Genomic DNA, 23,672 nt, shown 5'->3' with positions numbered 1-23,672 from the left:
TCAAAAGCATTAAAGACCAAGACAATAACTTCCAACATTTGAGTCTCAGCTAACCAACCTCAACCTTAGAAAGAGAGTTACATAAATGAAATTGAGAATGTCTTAGGCCAAAAATATTGTTTACATGAATTAAGAGGCTTTTAGTTATTGAATGCTAGTTGGTATCATTATTTATTTTTAAAGAACCAAAAGGTATTCCTAGCCGTTCTCCAACATTCTTTTTTTCTATTGGAAAAGGATTGGTGTCGTGGTGGTAACACCCCATACCTTAGTCACCACGTATATATATATATAAAATAATGACCCTATGAGACCCTCCCACACCTATGTGGGTAGGATCCCAAATGATCACCATTAAATTTAACACAAATCTCTAAAAAAGTTATCACATGTGTGTGTGATTTGACTTTTCCAGATATTTGTGCCAAATTTAGTGGTGATCTTTTGGAGTCCTACACATATGGGTGTGGGAGGGTCTAACAAGAACATTTCTCATATATATATATATATATTGCCGAGGTTTTGGAAACTTCAACTACACTAGAAAGTAATTACCAGAATACCCTTCGAGTTTTAGACTCTCCTACTGCTTGCAATTGGAAAAGGGGATGGGGTTGTGGTGATAGCATCCCCCACCCTAGTCACCACGTTGTGCTTTCCATTCTCACCACTAACACCACCCCACCAACGCTTTCAAAAAACTAACTTCTAGTCTACTTGAAAATACGGGTAGGAGTTTGTCTTCCCCACTAAATTACCCAAAAAAAAAAACTTGTTTGCAATTGGTAAATTGATATATGCCCATAATATAGGACTTATGCCGTTCAATAATTCAAGTGGCATAGAATAAAACAAAAAAAAACTCATGTCACCCACTCTAAGTTGAAGAGTGAATTACACTCACGTGGAGGCAAGAAACTCACCCTCTTCAAAACTATAAAGTAGAACAATATTTTTTGGTGGATACAAATATTGACATAAGAAATGGAGGACATGATGCTCCTATGAACTTAATCATATAGCATAATGAAATAAAATGAAAGAAGTGACAACTTAATAGTTTTCATTAGTGTTTAAAAATCGAAGATCCAACTGAGAACCGCCCAAGCCAGCTCGAATCTAGTGGGATACATTTTTTTGTTTTACTTTTTGTAATTCAGTGGGAAAGACAAAGCCTTACCCATTTTTCAAATAGTTTAAGAGTTAGTTTTTTTTAAGGTGTTAGTAAGGTGGTGTCAGTGATAATGAAAACTACAACGTGGTAACTCGAGTGTGGGGGTACTACCACCACAACCCAGCCCCCTTTCCCATGGGGCATTGGTTTTAGGTCTAAAGAACCCTAGTTTCCACTAGTTCCCGAGGTTTTCTTTATTACTATTTTTGTGTATAAAGTTTCATTTCAGAACTGTTTGAACTGGCTCAAAACTACACCCGAGCCAGCCCGAAACCACCCAAGCCGGTTATCAACAATAAATAAATAGTTACAACAATTCACAAACACGATAATCTCCACTATCATGATCATGAATATGCGAATGAAAGGAATTTGAACTTATAAGTAAATAGTTACAACAATTCAAAAACTTTAAAAAATAGTTTACAACAATTCCCCTGCTCCTCATAGCCTTATTCTCATTTGCTCCATGTGCACAATGCAAAATAGGCTTTGCGCATATACTTGATTCTCTCATTATAATTTGTCAATATAGGGCTAACAACCAGTATTTTCTTTCTCTATAATTGACAAAATAAACGTCTTACAAAAGGGTGGAAATGGACCCGGACCCAACTCGGGATTGGATGGGTAGACCCGACCTTGGTCCTGCGGGTATAGGTCCAAAAATTGGACCCGGCGGGTTGGGTTGGGTTTGAGTCTAAATCTTGGACCCGAACACTATTCGGGCCTAGGTCCATCTCGACCGGACCTGGAGTTGACTCGAATAGTATTTATATTTAAATAATATTTAATATATAATATTTAATTAATTAAATAATGCATGTATATATTTAATAAATTCATTTAACATATTTATATACATAGATATTTTGATTTTTGGGTAGATCTGAGTCCCATAATATTTTTCGGGTACCTCACCTGACCCGACCCGTTGCTACCCTTGAAAACTACAACTTTCGAATGATTTTATTTTGGACTAATCCAACGTACTTTTCTTACACAGTTGCTAGCAAACAATAATGAAAGGCTTCTGGCAAGAGAGAGAGAGAGAAAGAGAGAGGGACTCTGGTTTTGAGTGGTGCAAAAGGGTGACCGTACAAGGCTCAAAACTAATGCAGCAAATGCTTTGGCCAGTGGAGTAGAGAAAGAGAAAGTGTATAGGTGGTAAATGTGACAGAGGTTTGGATAGTGGAGAGAAAGTTCAAAGGTTCCAAACTAACACAGACAAAGGCTTTGCATGGTGGAGAGGGAAAGTGGGGCTTTGGGTGGTAGAGAGAGAGAGGACGAAAGTGGAATACATACGAGCTAATAGAGATAGACAAGGTCACAGTTTATATGAGAATTCATACGTGGATGTTCTTTTTCTTCTTTTTTTTCTTTTTTTTTAAAGTTCACCGCAAATTTCATTGTTTCTTTTTTTTTTTTTTGGAAAGTTCACCTCAAATTTCATTGCCTCAAAAGAAAATACAAATAAAATTACAGAAGGATGAGACTATCAATGATGATTGGTGTACTCCCTTTAGCAAGAACATCAGCCTCAACATTACGCTCTCTATAGCAATGCACAAGATCAAAGGAAGAAAAAAGCAAAATAAAATCAATTTTGTCAACATTACCCTCTCTATAACAATGCATAAGATCAAATGAAGAAAAAAGCAAAAAAAATCAATTTCATCACACAAGCACTGAAGTCTCCAAGGCAGATTCATCTCTCATTTTGCCCACACAATAACATTAGAGGAGTCCCTTCAATAGTATTATAAGCACCCAACTTCATAAGAATTTTTAGGCCTTCTAAAAGTCATCTCAATTTAGCCTCTGGATTGCCACACGGACTTGAGAATGTCCTTAAAATACAACCAGTGTGGTCTCTAATGAGTCATCCAAAACCCGTTGGTCTTGGGTTGCCTAGAGAACTACCATCAAAATTTAAGTTTTAGACCATTCAAAGGAGATGATATCCAAATAGTTCTAATCGTATTGGAATATGGACAAAATTTTAACACCTAGATTTTGAAATACGTGGCTTTTGGATATACTATTGCACTATTTGTGCATTGAGAACCAATCTACTGCCATTGCTAAAATATTTGACTTGAAGACATCCAAATCTAAGCACACACTATCAAAGATTCTCCTATTGCGCTCTCTCCATATATTCCATACTATACTCGTCCACAAAGATCGCCATAGAATAGTGCCAATCTTTGAAAGGCCTGGGTACATCCATTTTTTGAATAATAAAATTCATTGATTGAGGGATTTGAACTTGAAGTTGAATCATTTGTTGGCACCAATTCTACAGGTTATGGGAGAATGGGCAATGCAACAGAAGATGGACAAGATAGTCTACCATTTCATCATCTTGCAAACACAGTAAACAACCATTTGTTAAAATGAATCCCTTCCTTCGAAGATTATCCATGGTGGGAATCTTCTTTTGGCATGCAATCCACAAGAATGGTTTTACTTTCAACGGAATGTGGAGACTCCAAATATTTTTTAGATTTGGGTCTATATCTCGATAAGTATCATCATAAAGCAGATGATAGATGGACTTTACCGATAAGTCACCATGAGGATTTAGATCCCAAATAATAGAATCTTCTCTATTTGGAACATATAAAAAGTGTTGCAAGATATCATTAGACATTGGAACTCATGAACGAAAGCATCAGACATACTTCTGTACCAGCACACAATAGACCATGAAGGGTTGAAGCATTGTCCACTCTCGACTCCTTTACTGAGGCTAGTGGATTTAGCACTTTAGAAATAACATCAAGAAATAAGTTTTGAAGGGGGTAGTCTCCCATCCACTTATCAAACCAAAAAACAATTTGATCTCCCTTTCCCACCAACTTTCTACGGTGTTGAAAATATAAATGTCTACAGTAATCGATCACTTTCCAAACACTTGACATTGCTGTTTTAGATCTCGGGCTTCCAATTATTCTATATTTTTCTGATCAATTTTTAAGATGGACTTTGAACTAATTAGTTATGTAAAAGAATTTTAAAAATTTAAGAGCCCTGTATCTCTCTTATGAGATATAATAAAATAGTTGTTCTTTCTAATCTAAGCAACGTGGGACTAAGGACATGTTTGGTACGCGTAAAAGTATCTTTCTGCTAATAGTTTATATTTTCATGAAATTATTTTCACATGAAAAGACTCCTTCATGTGATTAGGTATGAAATTTTTTCATACTAGTTATTCCCCGTGCATTTTTCAAACCATTGGCAGCTAATTGGTAAGAAAAAACTCCCACATCTAATCACAACTAATAAATAATATAAAATTTTAGTTAAAGATCATAGTTAAATGTCATATTCTATATTGATAAAACTTCAATTTATAATTAACTAAAGGGTGTGGTTTGTATGAGATTGCAACCTTAAACCAATTAAGGCGCACCTCCAAATTTTATCATAATATGTAATTTTGGTGTAAAAACATCTTAGGATTATCTGAAAATCGATTTTCATTTGTAATTATAAAATTTTAAACTCCAAAAATGGTTAAAATCAAATAGATCTATAAATATATGAAAATCTAGAAAATGGATGGTGTCGATAATGTGTTGCAAGATGCACTATTTATGGGATTCGAAATCTTTTTTATTCTCTTCATATTCATACATTTTGACTTCTAAATTATCAATTAGATGGTTTTTCAACATTAAAACAATATTTTCCAATGGATTTTTTGGGTGCAACTTTAATTCAACATTTTAGGGTTGCAACCTTAAAACTTTTTCCTTAACTAAAAAACTTACTAAAATATCCAAATAGTGAAAAGGCACTTAACTTTGATTTGAAAATAGAAAATTAATCTGATTCCTGATGCAAGGAAATCTTATTTCTCAGTTACTCATTGCGGAAATTTAATAATAGATTCCTACAATTGAAAACAATGGCAGATTTTTACAATTAAAAATAACGGAAGAGTTCCCTTACTTCGCAGTCATATATATTAGCTATATGCTAAATAATGAAGATCATTACTAAAAATACATAGAAAAAGAAAGAAAAAAAAAAGGTGTAATATCCTAGTCTTTTTTTGAAATGTTAAAAATTCAAGAAACTAAATACATTAGGTATCTTATTTTTTTTTTCTGAATGGTAAAATACTATGTATAATATATCTAGGAATTTAGAGAGGCAATCCTAATCATGTGGTATTTAGAATTTAAATTGAATGCATTCATCCCATTAGCAATAATCTTCACCCTTGGGATAATTCTATTAGCTTTGGGTTGGTGGATTTTCAGCTTCATAAAAAGCTCCTCAATATTAAACGTAAATTGCTACTGTGGAGATATGAGAATTAGTATTCGATTAAAACAAAAATTGATAATGTCCTTGGTGAGATTCAGATGTGGGATCAGGATATTCAACAATCGGGCCTCATGTTTGAGGCAGATTTGGGTTCAGAGATAATTTGATGTCGTCCTTGGATGCCTTATTAGAATGGAGGAGATTTGTTGGAAACAGAGGTTTAGGGTGAAATGACTTAAAGAATGATATCATAATACAAAGTTTTTTCATGCTATAGCTAGTGCAGGCAGGAAACAGAATGATCTGTATGGTCTGGTGACTCCCGGGGTTGCTGGAGATGATAACATAGAATGGGAGAACAATATTTTGTCTCATTTTCATAAAGCTTTCTCTACAGAAATACCGTTCAAGCCCAAATTGGTCAGGCTGGCCTTTTCGTCTATCCCCTCCTTAATAGCGGACAATCTGGAAATAAGCGTTTCGATGGAAGAATTAAAGCAAGCGGTGTTTAAACTCCCTGGAGATAAGGCACCAGGTCTGGATAGTTGCCCCTTAGCTTTCTTCTAGAGATTCTGTCCTTTGGTTAAAGTTATTGGAGATGGTTAGGGATTTCATGAAGACGGGGGAATTTTTAAAAGGTGTAAATGTTACTTTTATAGCATTGATTCCTAAGAGGTCTGTTATTTCATCTCTATCAGATATTAGGCCAATCAGTCTCCTCACTAGCCTCTATAAAATTATGGCTAAAATCTTTGTTGAAAGATTGAAAATGGTCCTCCCTATGCTTATCGCGGATATGCAGTCGGCCTTTATTCAAAATAGGCTGATTTCAAATAGGATCTTAATTGCTCAAGAATGTATCTACTCAAGACTGATGAGCAGAGAACCGAGTGTAATGATTAAGCTGGGTTTGAAGAAGCTTATGACAGAGTGGAACGGTGCATACTGTTAGAGGTTATGAAACATATGGGTTTTGGACATAGATGGAGAAATTGGATCTTTGGATGTCTTTCGATGACACACTTCTCTATTCTCATTAATGGAAGACCGAAAGGCTTTTTTCAGAGCTTCTAGGGGTCTAAGACAGGGTGACCTACTATCACCCTTTCTTTTTACTTTGTATGCGGAATGCTTTAGTAAAATGATTTGCAATATTGTGCATCGAGTGCATTTTTCAGGCTTTAAGGTATATCGGAATGGTCTTTAAATTTCTCATCTACAATATAATGATGATACATTGCTCTTTTGTGATGCAAATAGAGAGCAAATTGATAAGATTGAAAGATTTTTATTTGTTGTGAGGTGTTAATGGGGTTGAAAGTTAACTTTGGGAAAACGATAATGATTGGGGTGAATTGTGATAAGAAGCTGGTTAGAACTTTAGCCTTGAGATTTGGGCGTAGGGTCGACAAGGTTCCGTTCAAATATTTGGGTTTGCCGATCTCAGATGGGAGCCTACCCATTGCTATTTGGGACAGTGTCATACAAAGGGTACAAGTTAAGCTTGATCTGTGGAAGCCAAAGTACCTATCTACCGGGGGGTCGAGTTACCTTGCTACCAATATACCAAATGTCTCTGTTGCGAATGCCAAGGGCAGTGACAAGGCATATAGAATGTATGATGCATAATTTTCTATGGCACTCATTTGGAGACGAAAAAAAATATCACCTCATTCGGTGGGACAAGGTTTGCACAACAAAGAGAGATGAAGGCTTAGGGGTGAGAAGACTGTCGCTAATGAATGTAGCACTGCTATGTAAATGGGTGGCGGAGTCTTACATGCAAAAAGCAGCTTTGGTGTAAAATGCTCCTCTCAAAGTACGGTGTGGATGGTTTTGGGATGTGGATAAACAGAGGAGAGGGGAGGGAGATTATCTCCCCTTTATTGAGAGATATTTATGCCCTCAAACAGATTGTAGATCGCAATGTTTGATGGCTGGCTGGCTTGGGAACTGCGGTTTCATTCTACCACCATAAATGGTTGGGAGATGAATTCTTGAAATATGTATATCCCCTCTTATTTGATAAGGTCAATCTCCCCTAGGCAACGGTGGCAGAGTTGATGGAAGTTAGAGGCGACAAGGTTAGCTGGAATATCAACTTCCCTTATGAGTCTCGACCTGTTACAAGAGCTTGAGCAAACATTCATTGGGCAGCATTTATGAGGATGAAGTGGTTTGAGAAATTGAAAATGATGGCTAATTCTCTGTTAAGTCTGTCTATAGATTACTTTTCTTTGACAGAGTGCGTTGGTCTCTTCTGAAGATAATACAGCTATAGAAATGGCCTATTTCTCATAAAGTGTAAGTTTTTCTTTGGTTAGCGGTCCAAGATAAAATCTTAACTGTTGATAATCTGATTAAAAGAGGGAATGTTATCACAACTGTATGCCTAATGTATAAGGAAGATGGCGAGAGTGGGGCGCACCTGTTTATACATTGTTCCTTTATATCCAAAATCTGGTGGTGGTACTTTCAATTGCTGGGGATAAACCTAACTTTACCACAATATGTCTTGGACTCGATAATTTAACTTGAGGTGCATTTATCTGAGAGCTCTATTTGGAGGATTCTTCATGATGTCATTTTGTGGGAAGTGAGGTTGGAGAGAAATCGAAAAACCTTTGAAAGGAGAGTTTGTAGCTATGATAGGGTATTAAATAATATCAAACTCTCTATGTGGTCGTGGTTAGTTGTTACCAAGGAAGGCAGGGGTTTATCTAAGATTGATGTTTTTATTAACCTCTCCAATCTTTTTCAATTGGATGTGCCAAAGATTAGACCTTGTACCAGATGGAAGCCATTGAATCAAGGAGTGCTAAAACTGAATTTTGATGGGAGTTTGTTGGGCAACCCAGGTCCAGCTGGTTTTTGGTGGTGCTATCCGGGATTGGCAAGGACATGTAATAGTCGCATATGCTGGACTATGTGAAGTTATAATGGCAAATCATGTGCAATTTATTGCGATTTTACATGGTCTGAAATTATTAGTGGTGAAAAATACAGTGGAAGGTATTATCATTGAAGGGGATTCAATGAATGTGATCAAATGGTGTAAGAAAGAGTAATATTTTACTTGGCAACTTAAAGTCATCGGGATTCAGATCTTTGAGTTGATGTCCGCTTTGACCTTATCCTTAGCTTATGTGTATAGGGAGGTCAATGAATTAACTGATTCTTTAACTAAAAGGGGTGTTACTTTGGTCACACCTGCGATTGCTGATGATGTCCTTGCTATTTTGTAATATGGTTTAATATCAATAAAATTTGAACGTCGTCAAAAAAAAAAGAAAAAAAATAAAAGAAGTCTACGAATTGGGGGAGGCATTTCTAGGGGCAAGCTTTTTATACTTCCCTTATTGAATAAAACTTATAACTTCCCCCTATCCAAAGGTCCATTTTGAATGCATGGCTGAGTCACGCCTCTACACTATTTTATTTTTAATTTTTTTATAAAATATTTTAACACCAAATTGGGCACCCACGCTCCTCTCTTAAACTCACACCTATAATAAATATAAAACATATTCCTAATAAAATAAAATGACAAAAAATGCCCTTGAAAGTTTCAAGGGTATTTTGGTCATTTTATGTTATAACAAAAATTTATTTAATATATTTTTCAGGTGCACCCTATTAAGATGGCGATGCATACCAAATTTCATATTCATATAAATTTTAGAGAATAATTAAAAATAAAATACTTTGAGACATTGGATCTAAATTAAACGGTCAATAGCTCACTTGATCTGAATTGGACAGCTACATGGGGGGAAGTATATATCTTCTATACAATAAGGGAAGTATTGAAACCTTTCTCTATATTTTTGTCCTCCAAGTATCAAGGGTATGGTTTGTATATAGTCGAGGCTCTAAACAATAAAAGCAAAGCGCACCTTCAAATAGTGTCGAGAAATATAGTTTCAATACTGTAAATCTTTGTGATAGCCTTAAAATGTATTTTCATCTTTAATTATAAAATTTAAAGCTTAAAAAATAGTGTAGATGATGCAAATATGTGAAAACTTGAAAATCTTAAAAATTGATTGTCAAAAAATGCGTTACAAGATGTATTATTTCCAAAACTTGAAATCCATTTTTTTTCTCATGTACATTCATCCTGAAGTCGAGATGATCAAATTGAGGATATTTGGGCATCAAAACAAATTCTTTTAGTGAAAATTTTGAGTGGGCTCTAATTTGATTGCTTAGAGCCTCGACTCTATATAAACCTTTTCGAAGTATAAAACATCCGTCTTTAAGATAGATGTAAAGGTAGGAAAGGGATCGGGGTGGGTCGTGGCGTTAGTATCCCCACACCTAGTCATAACATTGTGGTTTTCATTCCCACAATGACACCACCCCACTAACACCTTCAAAATTTTAATTCATAATCTACTTAAAAAAATAGGTAGGGGCATGTCTTCCCCACAAATTACTCAAAAAACGAAGAAGAAGAAAATATAGATATAAAGGTTTGGTCCTTCATAAAAGAATAGAATCTAACGTTTCAAAACATTTATCTTATTATAGCTCATCTAAAGTATAATTTTTATTTTTATTTATTTTATCTTTCTAAAAATCCAAATGGTAAGAATTGAGCAAACAAATCCGAAACCAATATAAAGAAAGCATAATAAAATAAAGAAAAATACCTCACAGCCGCCAAACTTAATGAAAGAGATAACAATTGAAATGAAATAGCAACTTAACATTAAAAAAATTAAAAGTAAAATGACATAGAAACTAATTGCTAAGAGGAGACCCTTTACATAGGGAAGGCAATGGACCTGACCAGATATGGGATCTGACAGGTAGACCCAACCTTAAATCTGGATATGGGTCCAAATTTTGAACCTAAAAGGTCGGGTCTGGGTCCAATACTTGGACCTAAATACTATTCGGATCCGAGTTCAAGTCTGAGTCCAACCGGACACCCCTAGCCTCACTAAGCTGGACTCTGAACCCTAGAAGATGTATATAAACAAACTGAATGAGTGATTGAAGAGAGAGAAAGTAATTCAATAATGAGTTTGTGTGGCATGCTCTTGTGGGAGCATATTGAATGAGTTATTTAGGAGGACTTTTTTAAGAAAAAATTATGAGTTTTACCTAAGAGTCATTGGACGATTATTTAGAAAAACATTATCAAACTACATCTAATATTTGAACTATTTAATGAGAAAATTTTACATAAAGTTGCAATCATATTTGTAATCTACACTATCTATTGTATTTAGACGGTATAGGTTTCACACTATCTTAAAAGAAGTACCACTTTTTGGCACCGTCTTAAAACACCTGTCAAAATCTATAATGCCAGACTAAAATAAATAGTGCAAAACAATAGAACTTTAACTTTATAATTAAGATCATCACACTATATAAACTGGACCCCTATATTTTCCAATTTTGTTCTTTTGATCAGATTTCAAATGACATGTAAAATTTGGTTTTGAAATTTACCAAATTGCATTGAGGGTAAAATGTTAAACAGTTCAATTTTGAAGTGTATTTTGATAAATTTCCCCCAAAAGAATTGAGGTTTTATTCAATGAGACCTGAATTGGACTCTTCCCTTAAGATTAAATGCTATATTTTAAGGTAGTAATTAATTAAATTTTCCTTAGGTTACTCGCTTGAGGTCACACCCTCAAAGTTTAGGAGCCTAAAAATATCCCTAAAGTTCAACCTGAGAGTTTCAGTCAAATAGTTAAACAGATGAAATGCATACAACCAACATGAAATCTTGTTGATGGAAGCAGGAGAGGAGAGAGAGAGAGTTCCGTGTGACATAAATTTAGAGAGAGAAAGGAAGTCAATAATTGATGGAAGAGAGGATTTTTGGTTCATGTTCCCGAGAGACAGTTTTGTATTCCGAATGACAACTTTGACTATCACACAACGAAAAAAAAAGCAAGGCCCAAGCCTTAAATGTGGTTGATTTTTTAGCAATTGATGCATCAGGGAAAGATTTCTGTCCTTTTCCTACTATATGGAAATTTCCCCTACCTGACCTTCCAATTTTTATCAAGTGACCCACCGTTTGATATTAGATCTGGCATTTTAAAGTATTTTATTTTTTATTTTTTTTAAGAATTATATAAATATAAAATTTGGTATGTACTATCATCTCAATGAAGCACATCTAAAAAAATATATTAAAAAATATTTTTGATAAAATAAAATAATACCTATATAAATATTTTTACAAGTGCGAGTTTAAAAGAGGAGTGGACATCCAAAATTTAGTGTCGAAATGTTTTATAAATAAAAATAAAAATAAAATAGTGTAGAGATGCGACGTTGTTTGATAGGTGCGTAGTATATAAGTTTTATAAGAGAAGTATAAAAAGCTTGTCCTTTGTCAATCGGAGAAGCTTTAAGACTGTTGTTGATAATGAGATGAGTTAAATCATCATTAGGGAGCTTTAAGATTGCCGTTGAGGTGATGATCAGTTTTTTATAGTAAAAAAGGAAAAAAAAAATAACTGCAAAAAAAAAAACAAGAGCTTAAGTTACCCTGCAAAAAGGCTTACCATGCCAGCTTGATTGAGTCCAGCTGGGACTTAAGTCCATCAGCCACTGACCTGGTTCGACTTTGTTAATTCCAAATAGAACCATAAGTTTTTAGAAAACCGATCTCAATTTTTTTTTTATTGAAGTCTTTGTCATCATATTGCACCATTTTGAAGGTTTAAATCCTACCTGAGTGGAAACGAGGAAATGAATTTATAGGTAAGAGGTTTTCCAGATCTAGGTTTTCTTGGGAGGTTTCGAAGTGGAGCTGCACATACCAAAACTTTATTCCAGAGACCATTTATCTTTTGTAAATGGAGGTTGCAATCAATCGTCTCTTAAATTTCAAATGAATAGTTGTCAGAGTTTCATTAAACACACATAAAATTCAAAAGTTTTTTTTTTAAGTTCATGATTCACCTAAAGCCATCCAATTTAACATCTAATGAGTATGTGGGAATGATTGTTACTTCAATATACAAAAGATTATTTTTTGAACAATCCCTTATACATATATATATAATCTAAGGGGTTATGTTTGTTGACATTGTGACTACCAAGTTAAAGTTAGCCAATTTGATTGAGAACCACTCGATTTGAACCAAATGAATTGGGGCATAGGGGAGACTATCCGGTTGTAAAGAACCTCGTGATCACTTAATTCCTGTAAAATTTCACTTCTTTTACTTCTCTTGTGTATGTACTCTTGTCCGACTCAAGGATCACATATGTGAGACCAGGTAAAAAGGACTTGACAATATTATCAAGATCATATTGATATAGCGTCATCGAGGGGTCCGGTCTAGTTAAGTTTAATTAAAGCTGTTCCAACCCAAATTTACAACAAAAAAAAAAACAAAAGAAAAAATATAATTATGATAGTTAAAAAATATAAATTTTATTTTTAAAAAATTACCCCATTTCATTTAGCTAGTTAATTTGGTCAAAACCATCTAATTTACGTGGTTGAAACTAGTAAAATTTTGATTTTAACTAGTTTTTAACTCAACTTGACTTTTACCCTTGACCATATATTAGTGACGAGGTTAGTAGGTTGTCCGATCTATCAAACCATCGGTTTAGTATGGTTTTCATCATCATCATTAAAGTTTTTTTTTTCGATTATTTAGTCGATCAATTTCGCAAAAACCATTTAATCTGATTGGTTAAAAGCTTGAAACCAATAAAATATTGACTTCGATTAGTTTTTAACTTTATTACCCTAGACCATACGGGTCAAAACACTAGCAGGCTATCCAACCTATTAAACAATGATTTTGGTTGGGTCTTTATAACTACGGAAATTGGCCGATCCACTATTTCCAATTCTTTAAAGTTTTAAATATTCAAAATACCATAATTGATCGCAATCCACATGGATAATGTACAGCTAAGGACTCCAAAAGTAGTAAGCTTATCCTCCAAATCAGCGCGAGATACCCCAAATCCAGTTTTACGACTCTCAATCGCACTTAATAACAACACTAACCTTAATCCCACTTAATAACAACACTAACCTTACTGGTTTTAAAATTAAAATCCCATCGCTTTTGAAAGAGAATATGCTCACCCCATTGCCTTTACTCTCACAAGACCTCACAAAAAATATATAAAATTTAAAGCATGAATTTCCACGTGGCCCTTCATAACTGGGAGGTTGTGATTTCCTTGAACCTCTACATCTCATAGAAGCTCTCTGCTTAGCGTTTAGCATGCAGCCAAGCCCGCACAGTTAGAAATGTGGGATTGGCAATAAATATTTATTTTAAATATAATTTGGTTTTAATTTTTAGAGGATATATAATTTTTAACATAGAGATCGTTAATATGAAACAAAATAAATTTTAAAAATTAAAAATAATAAGTTACCATTGTTTTTGATGGACCGTTCATTTGCATCCATCTTTAAAGTGGATGCTTTGTACCTCTGGACCGTATATTGTACAAATGCGGTCCAGTCCGCATGAAACAATTGTTTTTCTCGTTCTTCTACACTCTCTCTCCTAATTAACGCGATATTTTCCTTTTGGTTTGTCGTTTCTCTCTCTCTCTCAATTGTCATTTCTTGACTGCGGTTTCTCTCTCTAGTTTTTTTGTTTATGGTTCTGTATTTTTTGGTTTATGATTCGTTATACCTCGGAATCCGAGTTAAAACGTTTTTCTGAGAACCCTAATAAGAGACGCACCTCTCTCGCTGTTGGAGCAGAACTTCCACGTTCCGTAAAGGTTAGCCACCGGTCTCGAAGACTTTTCTGGAATCTCTCTCTCTCTCTCTCTCTCTCTCTCTCTCTATCTATGTATTAATCCGCGTATTTGTCTCAGTGTTTGCGTCTTGAATCCTGTGTTTCGTTGTTTGGGTTTTGTGAGCGCTGATATTTCGTTCCCCAGCAACTCCACACTTTCCTTCACTGTACATTGCAGACGTAGGAGAGATTAGGTGAGGCCGGAATCAAGGTTAGGGTTTTATCTTCTGATGGATTTTAGTAGAAGGATTTGATTTGCGTGCGCAGTTTTGAGTTTTTTCTAATGTTGTTGTGTAAGATTTGGATTTGCTTGGGAAATAGGCTGGGTTCTAGATGTAGCACGAAGGATTGGGTTTTTGAGCTATTTAGGGTTTAATTCGAACTCTTGATTTGCAGGTGGGATTAACTGCAGATATTAGGGTTCTTCTATATTTTTTATGGTTCTTTGAAATAGAGGTTACGTTTTGGGCTCTTTATGGTGTTAATGTAACAATTTCATTTCCGAATTGAATTAAGTATAAAATTCTATTTTTGGATTTTTTGTAGTTTTTTATTTTGGAGCTGGGTAAAGGGGTTACACCTCTAATAGAAGCTTTTTTTGTTTTCAGGTTTAATTAGATTAAGGGATTATAAAGTATGGAAGCTGTTGCTGTTTCATGTGATAGATCTGGGTTTCATAAACCCTGTGTTTTCTCGGGGAGATCAAGCATTTTGTTCACTCATCGCCTGCAGTTCTTGTCTTTTGAATCGATTTCCACTTTTGCAAATTCTTCACTAAAGGTACTTATCATTGTTTGTTTTAATTTTTATTTCATTTTAGTCTTTGTTTTTTGTGTGGTCTATCTGTAATATTAAGTTTTTGTTCTGGGTACATAGGAATTGTACTGAAGTTATTCACATAATAATTTCTCTACTGTTACTTATGTTTTAATTGTTTCTCTAGACTTTTGTTGTTTTTAAGATACAGAATCAATCGAATTATCTAAGGCGTAAATTAGGGTAAATTGATATAGAAAATGCTAAATTTGAAGGAACAAAAGAGAGGCTTAACCAGGACCATCTTCATGGAATTGATTAGAAAAATCACAAATTCCTGTTGATTCTTGGTAAAATGCTGTGAGGTTTCTATGTGCCATCTCATTTGTGTCGTTTTGATAAGTACCTCAGTATCCTAAAGTTATGGGTGATATTTCAATGAGCAAACTTGTTTGGAATTTGAAGATCTCACCTAGTCCTGGTACTCTTAAGTTGTTAAGATCACTTTTTCCATTTTTCTTAATGGATATTTTGATTCTTCTTCACAAACTATCAAATTCTTGAGATACAAAATCTACATTTTTATTTGGTTCCATATTCTCATGGATTAATGGTTGCATTTTCCAGTTTTACTAGAGTTTTGCTGAAGGATTTTTTGGGGTTTTCTCTAATCTTAACTATGGGCTTTTTTCCCATTCTCTGTTTTGATTCGTAATTCTGAGTAATTGAGTTGTCTTTGCTGAAAATGCAATAAAAAAAGAGATAAAGTTAAAATGTGATACTTGTTTACTTCTATTACTTTTTTAAGGTTTATGTGTGCACTAGGCTCTTTTTTTTTTGGTTTCCCTGTCTGCTAAGTACTAGTCTCTTATTTTGTCTACAGCTTTAATCAAGTTTCTCTCTCTCTCTCAACTCTTTGATATGACCCGCTTTCATTTTCTTAAATATGTTGCACGGTTTACTTGCCGTTTTGGGAAAAAAGTTTTTTTTCTTTTTTTAAACTGTTTTGGGAACAAGGTTTTTGGAGAAATATGTTGCACGGTTTACTTGTCGTATTGGGTAATAGGTTTTGGGGAGGGAAAATGGTTTGATAGGGCTGCAGCCCTATCAAAATAAGTAAACCTCACCTCATAACTCTTTGAAAATTGCAAGTCAAGCATTGGAAAACCTTTACATCAATCATATCGACTTGAACATTATGATTGTGAAGGCTGCAGCCCTATCAAAATAAGTAAATCCTCACCTCATAACTCATTGAAAATTGTAAGTCAAGCATTGGAAAACCTTTACATCAATCATATCGACTTGAACGTTATGATTGTTAAAAAAAAAGGATTTCAAGCTCTAAAGATAGTGTATATTGTAACAAATTATTTAGGCTGTCCGTTTTGCTTTAAAAATAAGGGTTCACAGATCAGCAAGATCTTACCATTTTTTGAGTTTCAAATTTTATTATCGGTGTTGGAAATTGATTTTAGACCCATCATAGAGATTTCTGTTGCTGAAAGTACTTTCTGAACGAGGGTTTGAGGTGAGGCTTTATTTTGTTTTCATAAAGCCTAGGCCTTATTGAAACCTCATCCTTTGGAGAAATACCTTTTTCTAAAAGATTTTCTTTTAATAATTATTGATATGGGAAATTTTTTGTGGGTTCCTGGAGATGGCAATCAAATGAATTTTTTTAAATGATATTAATTTTGCCTGGCTGCACTGGAAAGAAATGTTTTCTTGGTGGCCGTTTTCAATTTCGTCATTGATACTTTATATTTTATGTTGTGTTCCATCAACCTTCATTTACTGCAAATATCCAAGGACTTTTGCTTTAGCTTCCTTCCACTTTTTGTCTATTCAGCTTCAGAGGGAAGATATACTAGGCCTTTCATTTTTTTTCTTTTTGTGACCTTTTCACATGGCTATAGGCCTCATATGTTTGAGCACGAGTTAATAAGCGCTGCTGTTTCGCCATTAAGAAGGTTTCCCTTTGCCAAATTAGTGTAATGGAGTAGGTAAAGAGAGAATATCTCATTGCCTTCTGTAGAAGACTCTAATATTTACTAGGTCCTTGCTCCCTGCAAGGATCTATAAATAATTTCAGCTTTCTTCGACTTAGCCATCCTGTGAGATGGTCTCAGAAATAGCTGCAATACTGTGTCCTGCTTTAGTCCTGAGAATTTCTCTAACAAAGTTCAACCCTTGTATTACCAGGGTATATTTCTATTGATCTCATATGCAATTGCTTTAGAGCATGTCCTCTCTCTTACCATGTATTCTGCATCATATGCCACATGTTCCCCGTGCCCTTCCCTTGACCCTGGACACTATTGTTTAGTTCTTACGTCTGATAAGTCGCGATCCTCTCATTAAGGCCTCCAAAAAGAAGAACAAGAAAAATAGTGTCGATTCAAGAGCCCCTGAAAACAAGGGGGTTGGAAGTCCCTCTGGTCCAATCCCTTAGGTCCCATTCAAGCAGTTGCAAGGCTCCCTGCCCAAGAAGCGTGATTCCCTATGAGCAAAAAAGCAAACTGACTAATGCCCAAACTGGAGCACAGTTACCTAATTTCCCTGTAGTTTTCAAGCGCTAAGTGATTCACCCCTCCTCCTAATTACAAACATCTAAAAGATTCTTTTATAAATGCACACCCCGATAAATACTGCTTCCACTTATGCCCCCTTGTGGAAGCACTTGCACCGGTCATAATGGCCTCGTAGTATGTGAACACCATGTTCTACCCCTATTTCCTTTGGTGAGCATCATACGACTCTCCATTCTTGCCGTGTTTAAATCCATAGTGAGTACCATGTACCTCCTTTCTTCGATGTGTCCAAATTTCCACAGTGTCAATCTCTCTCTCTCTCTCTCACTGTTTTTAAAATGCCAGGTCCTATCTTCCTGTCGACATGTCATTGTCTCCAAATAGCACCTCATACATTCTCTTTCTTGTGCCTCACCATCTTTTACAGATACACACCTCCTGCATTTGCTTACTGCTTGTCTGTACTCCTTATTGGCTACCATCTGGAATCCTTCTCATGAGACTTGTCTTATGGGCCATATTGCAGCTATTGCCGTATTCCTCCAAATGACTCACTGCCATTCTGCTCCAAAGGCTCTTAACTTTACTGGCTTACTATATTTCTCTAACCGGACATGTCTCTACCCACACCACATGTCCTTCTCTGTGGACTCACATACAAAGTCTGTTGCCACTCCTCTCTTTTAGTTTGCCTTCTGTGAATACCTCAATAACTCCTAACATTTCAAAAGTCCCACTCAGTCGGGTATCTCACCATTGTCACATATCTCACAACTCCCTCTCTGCTACATTCCTCTCTATGACAAGTCCATTGCCTCACCACTACTTCTACCTCAGCTCCCCACTTACTGAGTCCTCGAGACCTACAAACCACCTCTGTCTCCTTGATACCCATTTGTTGCTCCCTCTATATGAATCACGATGCTCCCCTCTCTTCTTACCTCTTCATGCTATCTTAGTGAATCCCAGCTGTAACCTCCTCCATCTGCTCCCCCCCCTCCTCCCCCCACAAAAAAAGAAAAAAGAAAAAAAGGACCTGCTCTTTGGTAGCAGGAGAATAATAGGAAACGTAAGCAGGAGCATGGAATGCTAGTATCTAGAAGGATTAGGATGTAGAGCAGCTAGGAGATGGGGATCGTGAGCAGGATGACAGGGGAGTGAGGTTTTGGAGCAAGAGCGACAAAGATTCCTTCAAGAGAGCCCCCCCATTCTCAGTAGGGGTTTTAGCCAGACGGCCCCAGCCTGGTCAGGCTAAGCCTAGGTCCAGGCTAGGGCCAGCATATGTGGCCCATAGGGCAGGCCCATGCTAGTTAGATCATGGACCGGCCCAGGTTGGGCTATTCTTGGCTCGGCCTGGCCTGGCTGAATTGTACGGGAGGGTCTTTGGCCAGGCCCAGCCTGGACTGAGCCTTGACCCATTTCCAGCGTACTTCTCAGCTCTCCCTCTTCCTTTTATGATATGTCTCCCAACTCTTCTTTCTTAGCTCTTCATCTTGCTTGTTGATGTTCACGAACTCACCTAGGCATGCATAGCTGCCACCGGCACGTCCTTTTATTTTTAATAATGTCTATGGTCTTCATCTCTTTCTTTCTCTTGATTATTTTTTTTTCTCTCATGCTATCCAGGTATTGGGCATATCCTAACATGTTAAGAATTTTTTTACCAAAGGTTTTTCTGTAATCTTCTGTTTCTGAATAAAATGTGCTTCCCGTGTTTTATTTGTCTGGTGTTTTTTTTTGATAAATAGAGATATACTGCAGATGAGATTACTCTCTCTCTCTATCTATCTATCTATCTAACAATCAATCTATTTATAAACAGAAGGGTTTGGGTTGCGATGTTTTTGTTTTTTCTTAGGTCGTACTCAACATATTTGAAATAAGGAATTAGCCAGTATTTGTTGGATACATGGAATGTATGTTCTTAGGTCCTTTTTTGATAATATTTGTTGGATACATGGAATGTTTGTATCTCTGGTGTTAATTCACTAGGTTTCCTTTTTTGATAATATTTGTTTCGCTTTTAAATTACAAATTCCTTGCATAAAAGAAACTTTGTATTAGTTTCCTTTATTCTTTCTTGTTACTTTCTCAATTATATCTCTGCTCTAGTTACATTCTAAGTGACCTCATATCTTGTGTCCTCACTTTTCTACTTCATACTTGTCTCAATTTGTCCTTGCCGCTTGGATGTCCTTGCTTTTTGCCTCCCGTTTTGGAAATCATGGGGCCTTAATCTGGTCCTTTATCGAGACGGCTTCTCAGTTTAACTTCGTCTATTTGAGAATAATTTGAAAAGAATCTAACTTTGTACGTTGGGTTGTGGCCATGGATGATAGTATTCTCCTTCAGTTGTTTTACCAAAGCATGTGCATACGAGAATGGCTCAAAGAAGCAGGAGGAACATGGTTGCTAAGGCATCTATGGATTCAAATGGAGACTCAGGACCAATTGCCCCTCTTCAAATGGAATCCCCGATAGGGCAATTTCTATCACAAATATTGAAAAATCACCCACACCTCCTTCCGGCTGCCGTGGATCAACAGCTGGAACAGCTGCAAACAGATCGGGACAGTGAGTCCGAGAAGGAAGAGCCTTCCCCTTCTGGCACAGACCTTGTTCTGTATAGGTTTGTTTCCCCTCCCCCTCCCCCTCCCCCTCCCCCTCCCCCTCCCCCATATATATAAATATATAAATTTAAATTTAAAGACTTAGTTTGAGGTTTTATCTTGTCTCACCAGACACATGTAGAGACTGTAAAACCTCTAGGAGTCTTTCTCTTTCACCGAGGGAAGTGAGTGGGTTAAAGTTTCTTTGCTTATTGTGCATCTTAAGAAAACCCCAATCTGTCTTCCTAAAACCTTTCATACAGACTCATACCCTCTCAATAACATGCATCCCATCTCATTTAGCCTTTGATGTATTAAGATATATTTCATATTCCTTTTTTTTTTTTTTCAAATTTATTTATTTTGAAGTGTAGTGTGGGGAAGTGGTCTCTACGCTTGGTAGATTAGAAATAGAAATCAAGACGTCATTTTATGGCATCCCGCCACTTGACCACTTAGCTTTGAGCTCATTCCTTTTCATATTCTTCTTTTGAACATGCCTATTATTTCTCGTTTGCATATCTTATTTGGAGTTCCATTAACACACTCACTTTCTAAATGGCAGGAGAATTGCAGAGGTGAAGGCTAATGAAAGGAGAAAGGCTCTCGAGGAAATCATATATGCACTCATTGTGCAGAAATTTATGGATGCCGAAGTTTCTTTGATACCATCCGTCTCATCCTCTCCTGATAATACTAGCAAAGTCGACACTTGGCCAAACCAAGTCGAGAAGCTCGAGAAGATGCACTCACCCGAAGCTCTCCAAATGATCAGAAACCACCTTGCTCTAATCTTAGGTAATCGCTTATCTGATTTGAGCTCTGTTGCCCAAATAAGCAAGCTCAGGGTTGGCCAAGTTTATGCAGCCTCTGTGATGTATGGGTACTTCCTCAAAAGAGTGGATCAAAGGTTCCAACTTGAGAAGGCCATGAAAGTCCTACCTTTTGGCGTGGATAGTGGGAACCTGTCAATGGAGCAAGTCCTTGCTGATGACTCCGGACCCAAGGACCTTAACAATCAAACTAAAAACTTGAAACCCAACGATCAGGCTTATAGTGGAAACCCAACGTGGTATGAAGCTTCTCATGGTTCTGAGCAAGATGGGGTTGATATGGGTGTTAATTTTAGCCCTGGTGGTTTTGGTTATGGCCTCAAGTCTTATAAACTACGGTCTTATGTGATGTCTTTTGATGCCGAGACGCTCCAAAGGTATGCAACAATAAGATCAAAAGAATCTGTTTCAATTATTGAGAAGCACACTGAGGCCTTATTTGGGAGACCTGAGCTTCGCATCACCCCACAAGGCACTGTGGATTCTTCGAAAGATGAAAACATAAAGATAAGCTTTGGGGGCTTGACAACTCTTGTTTTGGAGGCTGTGACCTTTGGGTCCTTTTTGTGGGATGTGGAGAGCTATGTGGATTCAAGGTATCATTTCGTAACAAACTGAGTCAGTGCGCTGATATAAGAGCGAGAGAGAGAGAGAGAGAGAGAGAGAGAGAGAGAGTAATCTGGGAGACGGGGTGAAAGTGAAACAGTAAGGTAGAGGCACCAGGAGTTTTGTTGCCTTTGTAAAGGCTCTGCTGTAAACTTCCTTTGGGTTGTAGGTTTTGGATAAAGATTTAACTGTAAGAAATGGTTTGGCGTCTTGAATGTGAACTTTTCAATAAGGGATTGTATACTATGAGACCATTTGTCTGCGGGAAAAGTTATAATATAGAGGGGTAAGGTGCACCTAAAAAACCCACTAGTGAAATATGTATGTCGACCTCAAGACTCATGCCAAAAAAAAAAAAAAAGTGATTTTGAGTCCTAGAAAAAGCTCTTTTTCGAACACATTATCTAGACCGTCCATTTTCAAGATTTTGAAGTGTTTATATATCTGTTTGATTGTAACCATTTATGGAATTTTAAATTCATGTCATTGGGGGAAGCAATAGATTTCATATCATTGGAAGGCTTTGTGGCATTGAAATTATATTTTTGGCATAGTTTTGAGGCTCACCATACCTTAATAGTATAAGATTGATTCCTTATACAAACCTCACCCTTTATATTTAGTCGGAGGTTACAATTAATTCTAACCATTAGATATTTAATAGGATGGTTTGGCGTGTGTCATGAAGTACAAAGTTTTTTTTATTGGGCTTTGAGTTTACTCATAAGTACATTTATAACCATTTGATTTGAAATTTGATGGACAAGAATGGTTAACTAGTCTCTTGTATACTCTCTCTTTCTCTCTTTCAAGAATTGTGTGGAATGTTAACTTTTCAATAATAGTGCCTCGAGCACAAGGAGGTTGTCAGCTTTCTCTACTCTACAGCCAAGAAAGAGCTTGGTGTGTATGATTCTTGATAAAATTAAATGATCAGGCACTTACTATGGTAGCATGAGTGAGATGGCAATGAGCGCATGTTTGGCTTACTAGTTAGTACATTTAATGCATGGTTCAAAAGTATATTGAATATATGGCCTGATATGCCACAATATAAAACGGTAGCGCGAATTAAATCGATGAAGGCAATGGGTCGGTATAGATTTTTATTTTATTTTTGGTCTGATTAATATGCAGCTACCCAACTTGTTTTAGTTGTAGTAATGTGAAAACAGATATATCGAGTTTTAGTTGTGAAGAAAAAAAAATTGTGTCATATCTGACATTGGTCCTGTGATGTTTTTAGAAAATATGCTTATTATGTCCAATATAAATTATTTATTTCGTTGAAATCGTATGAAACACTCAATAAATAAAAAAGAAAACTCCCAAGATACCCGATATTTTAATTTGTAATGATGCAAATTTCCCCATTTGCTGCTATCTTATGAGAATAATTTATTTTATAGAATGGCCTATATTATTATGTGTATCTTGATATAAGGCTCTACCCATGTGGGTAGATGCACTGATTTTTACGACTTAATTTTATGTAATATTGTTTGTAAATAATACCACATTGAGATGTGTCATTCTTCCTCTCAAAAGTTTTATTTGAAAGTTGGAATGCCACACCTCAACCGCCCCAGTTTTATCACTGTTGAGTTTAATGGATGCATTCATGATGCAAACTCTTCGGTGCGCTATTGGGAAATGCTACCATCTATGTGCTTAAAAAGCAAAAAAAATTGGGGGTAGGTCAACTTGTTTTTTTTTTTTTTTTTGGTTTTTTAGTTTTTTTTGACATATTTCAAAAGTTCGAACCTTGACGCCCTTCATCCAAACTAATATCAAAGACCACTAAACCGAAGCCAAAATGATTGTGCTTAGTTGAAGCCTGAGAGCTTGTTGGGATGCATTGATTATTACTGATAATTCATTGTTTCAATAAAGCCAATCCGGATAATGAATTATCTATTGTTTGATAGTATTTTTTTATAAAGTTATATGAGATAAACTTATTAGCTGTTTTATATATAAGTCTATCCTTCTTAAAAGTTATTTTTAATTTATTCAAAATAATTCAACAAAAATCACATTTTTTAGCCATTGATAACTAATATTATTGAAAATTTCCTAAAAAATTAAAATAATAAAAGATATGTACCAAAAAA

The 23,672-nt window shown here is 35.9% G+C and overlaps 1 protein-coding gene across 6 annotated transcripts; it reads left to right on the top strand.

Annotated features, from left to right (window-relative positions):
* Positions 1-14,292: 14,292 nt before the first annotated feature.
* Positions 14,293-21,828, top strand: LOC18439191 (UV-B-induced protein At3g17800, chloroplastic). Of its 6 annotated transcripts, none has more exons than XM_088864576.1 (5): positions 14,293-14,414; positions 14,617-14,676; positions 14,829-15,000; positions 19,850-20,139; positions 20,685-21,828. In XM_088864576.1, the coding sequence occupies exons 3-5, from the start codon at positions 14,857-14,859 to the stop codon at positions 21,568-21,570; spliced, it is 1,320 nt and encodes a 439-aa protein (XP_088720702.1). In that variant the 5' UTR covers positions 14,293-14,414; positions 14,617-14,676; positions 14,829-14,856; the 3' UTR covers positions 21,571-21,828. The 6 variants fall into 6 exon arrangements, with proteins under 6 accessions (XP_088720702.1, XP_088720700.1, XP_088720703.1 ...); XM_088864575.1 differs by having other exon boundaries at positions 14,302-14,431; XM_088864574.1 differs by lacking the exon at positions 14,617-14,676.
* The last annotated feature ends 1,844 nt before the right edge of the window (positions 21,829-23,672 follow it).

The sequence above is a fragment of the Amborella trichopoda genome, chromosome 4 (genome assembly GCF_054954075.1).
Source record: "Amborella trichopoda isolate Santa Cruz 75 chromosome 4, AtrichopodaSantaCruz75HAP2 v2.0, whole genome shotgun sequence".
Taxonomy (NCBI): Eukaryota; Viridiplantae; Streptophyta; class Magnoliopsida; order Amborellales; family Amborellaceae; genus Amborella; species Amborella trichopoda.
The sequence above is the reverse complement of the archived record's forward strand: the minus strand, read 5'-3'. Positions and strand labels throughout refer to the sequence as shown.